The sequence below is a fragment of the Anabrus simplex genome, chromosome 5 (assembly GCF_040414725.1).
Source record: "Anabrus simplex isolate iqAnaSimp1 chromosome 5, ASM4041472v1, whole genome shotgun sequence".
Lineage (NCBI taxonomy): Eukaryota > Metazoa > Arthropoda > Insecta > Orthoptera > Tettigoniidae > Anabrus > Anabrus simplex.
The window spans coordinates 298,308,984-298,319,819 of record NC_090269.1 but is presented as its reverse complement, the minus strand read 5'-3'; the positions used below and the strand labels follow the sequence as shown (position 1 = coordinate 298,319,819).

The following is a 10,836-nucleotide window of genomic DNA, read 5'->3' as shown; positions in this document are numbered from 1 at the left end:
ATTGTGTGAAAGTTGGTTCACTCAATGCCAAGGAGGATTCAGTCTCTCAAGAAAGCCCGTGGGAAATAAGCTGAATATTAAACTGTTGATATTTTTGAGGTAAAATTAAACTCATTGTACCAAATATTAATTTCATTCAATAAAACTTATCATTATCACCACGAATGTTGTTTAAACATACCTTACCTGTTCATTACGATGCAAAATAAGAGTGGGGATATTTTTTTTGGATAGCAGTGTAGTAGCTCTACACCAAGAATTCCATATACTACAAGGTAAGATGGGCAATAATCACTTCAGAACCAAAAGAAGATGGACAATAATTAACAAAAGAAAATAAACATTTATTTTTAAATATATAAAATTACATTATTCTACAAACAGCTAAAGCTGCACTGTCTTAGTTGGAGGATGGAGGTGCAGAGGTATCACCATTTAAAATGGTATTTCTTTTATCATCATTGTTCTTATCTCCCACACTACCGTCATTCTTCACGTTATCAACAGATGTGGGTGGAACTTCGTCATCATCTTCGTCATCGGATGTGGCTTGAGGCAGACCAGACACTGAACTGTCACGCACATCATAACTATGGAATGGAAGTGTAAGTAGCCAATTATACATTCTGATAAACAACTGTCAAGGAAAAAATAAGTGTTGAGAATAATAATTTAATCTAAGTTACCAATTACAGAAATACAAACATAATTTTAATATTTTTTTATATTATATATATATATTATATTATATATTATATTTTTTAAAAATATAATCTCCTGTGAATCACACGAGCATATCACAGTGGGAGACTTGTGTGTTCCTGAGAAGCAGATAGCTGTACCACTGGTGCAACCATGTCAGATAAGAGACTAACATTGCATTCATCAAAATGGGGATGGAATCCTTCAGAGGTTGCAAGGATGGCATATGAAAAATTGACAGAAGGAATTTGTAATATTACCCAACCAGAATGAGGTAATCTGATACTTCTGCACAGCTGAAAGCAATGGAGAGAAACAACAGCCATATCTACCACAGATACGCAGCTCTTTGTGTGTCCGTCCAGCTTTCTTATAGACTGTTTTCAGTCTGCAAGCCTCCGTGAATTAAATGTGCCTCCACAATCCTCGATTTGCAATTAGCACTATGGCTTCATGACATCTCTCATCATCAGATAATTAAAAACTGAGTCTAACTATTGTTGTCTTCGTCTTCTATTTCTCTTACGCTCCATGACCAAGGCCATTATTCTTCCAAGTAACCTCACATTCCCCCCACCCCTACTATCACCACCACCCCACTGAAGCTGGTTAATAAATACACCTTCATTTTGAGTACTTTCCTGCCACTGTTCCCACCTATTTGTACCAGTAAGCATTCCAACTATTTTTGTGTCTGTTACTTTTAATGAACAAGCTATCTGAGTCAGCCCAACTTTCACTCTCATACAGAAAAGTTGGTCGGAAAACACTGATGTAAAGGTAGTTTTGTGCGAGTGCTCATTTCTTTCTTACAGAATTCTGTTGATTGCAACATCAAGCTCATTGCATTAGCTTTGTTGCAACTTGATTCATTTTCACTTAATTTACTACCATCCTGGGAGGATCCAAATCTTAAGTACTTGAAATGATCCACTTGTTCCAGTTTTGTGTTCCTTAACCTGGCATTCAATCATATTAGGTTTCTTCCCTACCAAAACCATTTTAATCTAAGAAATGCTCATTTCCATATCATAATCACTGCACCTCTTTTCCAACTCCAGCACAACTCACCATTAAGACAAAGATGACATAGGCCAAACTGCTTGCTACACCTTCACCCAACTGAATCCCCCTCCTGTTGTCATTTTATACCTTTCAGTAAATGATCCATGTATACTATGAACAACAAAGGTAGAAGAGTATACCCTTCCCTAACCACTGTAACTACTGTGAACCGAGAGCTCATTCTACCATATACGAGGGTGAGTCAATAAATAAGTCACTAACATGTGTGTGCTTTATACCATTCTAAATTACGCGCGCAAGTTTTGCCAGCAGATGGCAGCATATGTATGCTTGTCGTACGACATCTCGCAGGCACTCAGTCAGTCAGGGCTGTTAGTGCACGATGGCACATGTGTTCTATGACTGTATACGAGAAGAACAGCGCGCAGTTGTGCGGTTTTTTGTGGGCCAAAGGACTGTTCACAGAAGAAGTGCATCGCAAAATGCATCCCGTCTATGGTGAAAACTGTTCCTCACGGAAAGCTGTGTTCAATTGGATCCAGAAGTTTAACCATGGAAGGAAAAGCATCAGAGATGGGGAGCGTCCTGGTCGTCCTGCAGAGAACGCTTGGAATATCCACCATACAGTCCTAACTTAGTCCCCAGTGATTTTCATCTGTTTGGGCCCCAAAAAAATCATTTGGGTGGCCGTTATTTTGATACAGATGATGCCATAATCTATGAGGTTACACGTTGGCTGCGACAGCAACCACGGGACTTCTTTACTGCTGGCTTTCAAGAACTTGTAAAGAGATGGGATATGTGCCTGAATGTACAGAATGAATATGTTGAAAAGTGAAATAAATGTCAGAAAGTTACTTTGATCATTTTTGCCCCAATTCAGTTTTGCGACTTATTTATTGACTCACCCTCATATTCTCACTGCGGCCTGACTGTCTATATAATGCCTTTAATTTCCTGTAGTACACTGAATTCCAAACAGACGTAAAATGTATCAGTGCCATGTTTTTGGACCCACAGGTTTCTTCCCTACCAAAACCGCTTTAATTTAAGAAATGCTCACTTTCATATCCTATCGCATCATTTCATATCATATCATTTTATATCGCACCTATAGAGGGAGTGATTGTTCTTGCTGGAGGCAGGTGGTGCTACTGCCTCACAAATTGGGTAACTTTCTCCTTTCCCATGGATTTATTCCCCTTAGGTGCTGTTAATCCCTTAGGAATGTTCATGTATATGGATGTTGCTCAATTCCAAAGAGAATAACATGAAACAATGCCCTGTTATATTTTGTGTGGGATCATGTTACAGTTTAATAATAATAATAATGGCGTATGGCCTCCAGAGAGGCCTGGTGCAGGTCTTTTTCTAGTAGACGGCCTATTAGGCGACCTGCATGTCTGTGAAGATGAGGCCCCACCTAGGATGATTTCTAACGTTGAATACGCCACACACACCCAGCCCCCGAGCCATTGGCATTAACCAATTAGGGTTAAAATCCCCGACCTGGCCGGGAATTGAACCCGGAACCCTCTGAACCGAAGGCCAGTAGGCTGACCATTCAGCCAACGAGTCGGACATGTTAATGTGAGTAAATTGTTACGATCGTGTAATATCTTGAGAAAATCGTTATGATCATGTTATAAGTAATAATAATAATAACTTAAATGTTTCCACCTTTTCAATACAATATATTCACAAGATTACAAAATTATACGGTACTAGTTTCGACCCATCTAGGGGTCATCATCAGCCGTATTGGAGCAAAGATCATTTGTGGCGAAATCCAATACGGCTGATGATGACCCCTAGATGGGTCGAAACTAGTACCGTATAATTTTGTAATCTTGTGAATATATTGTATTGAAAAGGTGGAAACATTTAAGTTATTATTATTATTACTTATATATTGTTCAATACGGACCAAAAACATGAAATTCATAACCATCAATGATCATGTTATACCGTGAGTAAATCATAGTGAAAATGGAGTGGCATTTTATACAGTGGTGTTTTGTAGCAGAATTAAGATATTAGGCTACACAATCTCCATCTGATATAAAATATTATAAATATCTAAAAAAATAATTTTGCTATGTATGTAGAGAACATAAGCAATCTCAGAGCAGGGTTATAAAGCCAGTATTTCTGAAGGCATACAAATTGTATTTTGGGAGGTATAGAAGATAAAAAATAGGTGCGTAACTATTGCTGTACAAATTGCCACAGAACTTATAAACAGGTTGGCTTAATACCACACATTCATGTATGTCATTTGCCACTCCAATATTATGGACAGAGCCTATGGATTACACATAGCCAGTTATTTCTGTATGGTCAATGAATCCAGTTTCACCTGAAAAACTAACCATGCAACTGCGTATTCCAATTTGTAATTAGCCACATGATCTGTTAAAAAACTATTCTTTACCAATTCCCAAATGACATGAACAATGGACTTAGAGGAAGAAACTACATCTCAAGGATTTAGTTCAACTCCAGACCATGGACCATTCCTTTCTGATTTGGACCCTGTTCAACCTCACAAACCCCATTTGATACCACAAACTGAATTAAATGATCATGCGAGATTTAAAATTAACTAAAACACAAGCTGAGATTCTATCATCTCAGATTCGGAGATGGTACCTTTTACAGCCTAGCACAAAAAGGCGAGGAATTTTGCAATATCTGAAACTTATTTTGATAGTATTTTTGGATTCTGTTTGACACAGTTGTGATGCATGGAGTGATTATAGCAATGATTCTGCAAAAACATGTCTTAAAACTATAAATATACAGCAAAACTCAAAATGTTGAAAATTAACATAGGGATATGATCATTCATCATAGTTGACAAATGTGTTCAGCACTAAAAGTTATACATATCGTCGATGCCGGGGAAAAATCTCCTATGTGAAATATTTTAGCTTAGAACTTTGGCCGGTAAGGTTCTATCACCTAAGGTGCAATATTGTGTGCATACCGTCAAGGCATTCTCGCTCTTCATAATGTATGTGCTGCGGGTCAGTATATCTCCAAAAATATTATCACATAGGAGGTTTTGTCCTGGCAATGACGATATGCTAAGAGAAATAAAACCAGGATTCACAAAATGTTCCCATTTTCTCCGGGAATGGGAGAGTCGGGATAAGCGTAACCATTATGAAGTTAGGGTGTGCCCATCAAGACAAAATGCAGTGGGAGGGAAAAAAAGGTACAAAACTTATCACTTGGTGCAGCTAAAATAATTTTATCACCATTGCATATAAAACTACTGTTAATGAAGAACTCTGTGAATGCAATAAACAAATCAGGAAAGGCGTTCAAAATTTTAAGAGAGAAATTTCAAAGGTTGAGCAAGGCAACACTACTAAAAGGCATCTTTATAGGTCCAAAAATATGAGATTTACTGGATATGCTGTATTTGAAGGGACTATTACTTCCGTTGTGAGAGGCGCTCGGCTTGCCATTTACACCTATGCATGTGAATTTTCTGGAAACGTACAAATCAAACATTAACAGAGATTTGGTTGAAGATCTGTTGAGGGCTCACAAATCAATGGGATACAATGTCACTTAAGATTCACTTTCTCCATTAACACTTGTGCACTTCTTTCCATCAAATTTGGGTGATGTCAGCAATGAGAATACAAAACATTCTCAATATATTGCAAATAGAAAGGTAAATCAACATTCAGCATGTTTGCTCCATACTTCCGGCAACTTATCACACTTGGCATAAGTCATTCAACAAGACGTTTTGATAAGGTGAGGAATTTTGCAACATTTAAAACTTATTTTGGTTGTTTGGTTATTTTGGATTCTAAATGATTTGGTTGTGATGAATGGAATGATTATAGCAATGTTATTCCAAATCATGCCTTAAACTGATTACATAAATCAAAACTCAAAATTCTGAAAAAATATTCAACATGTCCTGGAAAAAATCAGTTAGGTGACTTTTTGTTTCTGTAAGTGACAAAAAGTTAAAATTTGTTGTTCTCAATCAATCAATCAATCAATCAATCAATCAATCAATCAATCAATCAATCAATCAATCAATCAATCAATCAATCAATCACCACCCAAATGAATTTAGAGCTGTCACTGAGGAGGTAGATTAGCTAGCACTTTACAAAGGAAAAATTAAGTGTATCCTCCTAATTCAATACATCATATAATTCCATCATTAGATGGAGTGATCAATTTCAAACATGTTTCAACTCATCTGAGTCATCTTCAGTGAAACAAAAGGGTTAAAGTAATTTACATAATACAAGCTAAAAATGTGCCAAAAAACATAATGAAGGAACAAATGAAAAAACAAAAAAGAGACATGGCGGAAATAAAAACAGCACAATGTACAATATTTACATCACCATATGGAGCAATAAACAATTCGCTGTGACAAAATTCAGTGAAAAAAAAAAAAAAAGTTAAAACAAAATTGAATCTAAAAATTGGATTAACCTAAGAAGGAAAGAAATGAAAACAAATGGTATAGATGGAAACGAACAGTAAGTGCACATAGAGAGGTTGCAGACCTCTTAGTCAAAATTTTTTTAGTTTTATAAGAATTCAAAAGAGGATGAAATCACTGTGTCAAAATTTCAGGCCGAAAGTCTGCATTTGTTCGCCTGCACATTGTCTCAGGCTTGGTTTCTCAGACTTTTTCACTCCTGCTCCACTTCTAGCCATTCGATGTGATGGTGTTTCTACAAAGGCAGACTTTTGGCCTGAATTTTTGACAGTGATTTCATCCTCTTTTGAGTTGTTATAAAACTTTAAAAAATTTCGACTAAGAGGTCCGCAACCTTACTATGTGCACTTATTGTTCGTTTCCATCTATATCATTTGTTTTCATTTTTCTTCTTAGGTTAACACAGTTTTTAGATTCAATTATGTTTTGTTTTAACCTTTTTTTTCCACTGAATTTTGTCGTCGCAAATTGTTTATTGCTCCATATGATGTAAATATTGTACATTGTGCTATTTTTATTTCTGACATGTCTCTCTTTTGTTTTTTCATTTGTTCCTTCATTAAGTTTTTTGGCACATTTTTAGCTTGTATAATGTAAATTACTTTAACCTCCTCCTCCTCCCCCGGCCCCCCTTGTATCAGTGAAGATGGCTCAAACGAGTCGAAACATGTTTGAATTTGAATACTCCATCTAAGGATGAATTATATGATGTATTGAATTAGGAGGATACACTTAATTTTTCCTTTGTAAAGTGAAAACCGTCAATATAGGATGATTCTAATATCTTGTAATGCATTAGCTATCAGTTGTTTAACTAGTCTTTTCTTAAATGATTAAACAAAGTTAGAAATTAATCAACATCTCCCTAGGTAAATTATACCAATCCCTAATTCCTCTTTCTAGAAAATACTATTTGCCCCAATTTGTCCTCTCGAATAGGTCAGGATCATTCTGCTACCATAAGCGGCCATTACCAAACTCAACTCCCAAAGGGGGACCAATGGCTACGAGGGAGGAGCCTTCCCTTTCGAAGCCAGGTGAAACCTTTGTGTAGGAAATGACACATAAATTCACAGTTAACGGTTTAGATGGCGGAAGAGACCCCAGTCCTAACGGCTGATAAAACAGAAGAACTTACGCCTGTACTTCACTGAAGCGGTTGCAAAAGAAATCTGTACTCCTGAGGACCGCCTAAAGTCACACCTGGCAGTAGGTATAAAATGCCTCTGGGAGTGGCGAGCCCACCATATAAATAGCCTGTATATGATATGGTATTTGTGAACTTGTCTCGATAAAGGTTAGGGCGTAGCATGCTGCAAGTGATGCGCAGTTCCTTGGGCACTGGGGAAGCTGTGAAAAATGGGCGATCAGTAGCCAACACCATGAAGGTGGGCATAATCAATCTTATGACTCCGACAGGAGAGGCACAAGAAGCGGTACATTTTATGGAAAAAGAGGGTATAGAAATGATCGGGTTGAATGAAGTTGAATGGAAGGGGAAAGGAAAGAAGAGAATGAGGGAAGGATATAAACTATACTGGAGTGGTGGCAGAGGCAAAAAATGGAGTGGACCTGATGATTTCAAAACATCTGGAAGAGTATGTGGATATGATAAGAGTACATCCGCAACAGGATATCCAGAAGCATTTGATGGTGATCATAGAACTGTGGTAGCAAAAATGAGAGTGAGGGAAAATGGAAAAATTAAGGAGATAAGATATAGTAAAGAGAACCTCCATGGATCAGGCGGCAGTGCCCAGGCCTTTCACCGCGGTTTCCGTGGTTCAAATCCCGGTCACTCCATGTGAGATTTGTGCTGGACAAAGCAGAAGCGGGACAGGTTTTTCTCCCAGTATTTTGGTTTTCCCTGTCATATTTCATTCCAGCAACACTCTCCAATATAATTTCATCTGTCATTCATTAATCATTACCCCAGAGGAATACGACAGGCTTTGGCAGCCAGCACAATTCCTATCCTCGCCGCTAGATGGGGCTTCATTCATTCCTTCCAGTCCTGATCTGGTCGAATGACTGAAAACAGGCTGTGGATTTTCATTTCATTCAAGATATAGTAAAATAAAAGTGTGGAAATGAAATGATAAGAATGTACCGGAAGAATTTCTGAAGAGAGTGAAACAACAAAATCCAGTTAGAGAAGTAGGAAATGTGGAAGATGAATGGTCCAGCTTCAAAAGGGCATTTGTAAGTGGGGCAGAGAATGCCTGTGGTAGAACATCAACGAGAGTGAAATAAAATGAGACAATGTAGTGGAAGGAGAAAGTGAGAGAAGCTGCGAAAGAGAAGAAGAAAGCATAGCAAAAATAGAGATAAAAAAGAAAGGAAAAGGAAGTATCTTTATAATAAAAGAAAATGTAAGAAATTTATAAGAGAAGAAAAGAATTTACACAAAAGATGGAAACAGATGAAGCTGGCAATAAAAGAATGCTGTCTGGAATTATATGAAGTAATAAGAAAGAAAGAGTTTATGCAAAGCTGATATGGAGAGAAATAAATAAAGATGGAAGAAGTATTTTGATAAAATGCTGAATGTGAGAAATTGCGCTGAGGAGACAGTAGTAATACGGCGTAATAACTCAACAGTAGAAGATGATATTCCGGTAACCATGTCGGAGATGGAATTAGCAGTCCATAAGATGAAACTGGGGAAGGCATCAAGGATGGATGAAATTAGTGTAGAAATGATAAAGGTTGCTGGACCTGTTGGACTACAATGAATGTACAGATCGCTAAAGTGCATATGGAGACAGAAACGTGTGCCAGAAGACTTAGGATAGGGAATAATAATACAGTGAAACATCGATTCTCCATTTTTGGAGGGACCGCAAAAAAAAAAAAAAAAAAAAAAAAGTACAACACGTGAATATGGAAAATCCGGGAATGAATGAATTATCAACTATTTGGCTAAACATCACAAAAATGAAATATTATGTATACTTATAATCTTACAAACACCCCTAAACCAAACCAAACTACAGCCCCAATGGCCTTTCGCCTACCAAGCGACCGCTGCTCTGTCCGAAGGCCTGCAGATTACGAGGTGACGCATGGTCAATGTGACGAATCCTCTTGGCCGTTATTCCTGGCTCTCTAGACTGGCGTCGCCATCTCACCATTAAATAGCTCCTCAATTAAAGGTAATCATAGAATGAGTGAACCTGGAAACAGCCCTCATATCCAGGTAAAAATGCCTGACCGGTCCGGGAATCGAACCCGGGCCCTCCAGGTGAGAGGCAGACAAGTTAGATCGCGGGGCTGGCTTCAAACATTAATTACCGGTACGCGACTTAAAAATCTCGAAACTTTATGTTCTTTTACCCGGAAAACTTTGTCAGTTTCTTCTGAAAACTTCTTTCAGCTCTGCAACTTTTCATCAGCCAAACTCTTCGAAAAATCTAACACCTGTAACGCCAAGCCAAACAACAATCGACCACAAGCACCTTTCAGTTCTCTAATCTAATAAAATAAAGCACATTAGATACAAAAGCACCCAATATGATGGCGATATCCCCCCTTTTTTTAAATCTTGCATTGTAATTTAGTCACCGGTATAATGTTCGTAGTCAGTTTATGGAAATCTTGGTACCGCGTAAATTAAGCCTACATCAACTTTTAAAGGTTATGTTAACTCGAGAATATTGGTTTCGAAGGTAAGTATCAATCCTAAAGTTCTCGAATGCATTATATTCAATTCTGCCTGTCACTAACCACAATCAAATTGGAAAGAGATAAAATATCATTAACACTTCCAAAATTACAGTTATTTGCGACCATGACTCAGCTGGAAAGCGCGCTCGCTGCACAAGTCGGTACGACAGTGAAATGGTACAACAAAGTTTTTAAATGTAACATGCACAAAAAAAAACTACAGTTTTGATAACATTTTAGCACAAAAATGGGAAATTCCCAGTCTTATATTAGGACCGAAACAGTAATAGGCAATCCCAAAACGTCCCATGACTTTATGTACAGTATGTAAGGTTCTGGTCTCGATAACATAATCGTTTACGATAATATTAAAATACTAAATTTGTGTTACCGGTACTTAAAAAGGAGCAGTTTCGATTCCTGCCTGAAAGCCTAGTGACTACACAGTGCCCTGAGGGAAGTGCCGTTAAAAAATGTTCGGCGATACACACGAAAAAAGTTTTTAAAAAAGTAACCCTGGACATAATGCATACGTTTTGACGTTTTGCAAGTATGAACATTTGACGACACTCGTTCCATCTTCAAGTAGAGCTGCCGAAATGCGCTCTGTCTCCTTCCAATTGCTGTTGATACTGTCTGCTTTATGATTTCCGACGATTCTCTAAACAATACCATCCGAATGCGATGTTAAGATGGTCCCTTATGCAAGTTCGCTGGCGGTCGCTTTTTCAGTACGGTACAGTAGGCTACTTCCTCAAATAACGCAATGATGGGACGTTAACACCAAGATCCGTAAGTTCTACTGTATCAGTCTTTAAGAAGGGAGATAAAAAAAATGTGTGATAACTACAGGGGAATCACATGTGGCAAAAATACTGGTAAGAATATTAGAGCTGCAGTGAATCAATCAATCAATCAATCAATCAATCAATCAATCAATCAATACTGATCTGCAT

General features: G+C 37.7%; 1 protein-coding gene across 1 annotated transcript in view; it reads right to left on the bottom strand.

The window, feature by feature from the left end:
• Window positions 1-323: 323 nt before the first annotated feature.
• Pus1 (Pseudouridine synthase 1) overlaps window positions 324-10,836 on the bottom strand; it is a 137,242-nt gene continuing 126,729 nt past the window's right edge. The window contains exon 7 of the mRNA XM_067147454.2: window positions 324-626. Within this exon, the coding sequence (XP_067003555.1) occupies window positions 401-626 (226 nt within the window). The 3' untranslated portion in view covers window positions 324-400. The remainder of the gene's footprint in view (window positions 627-10,836) is intronic.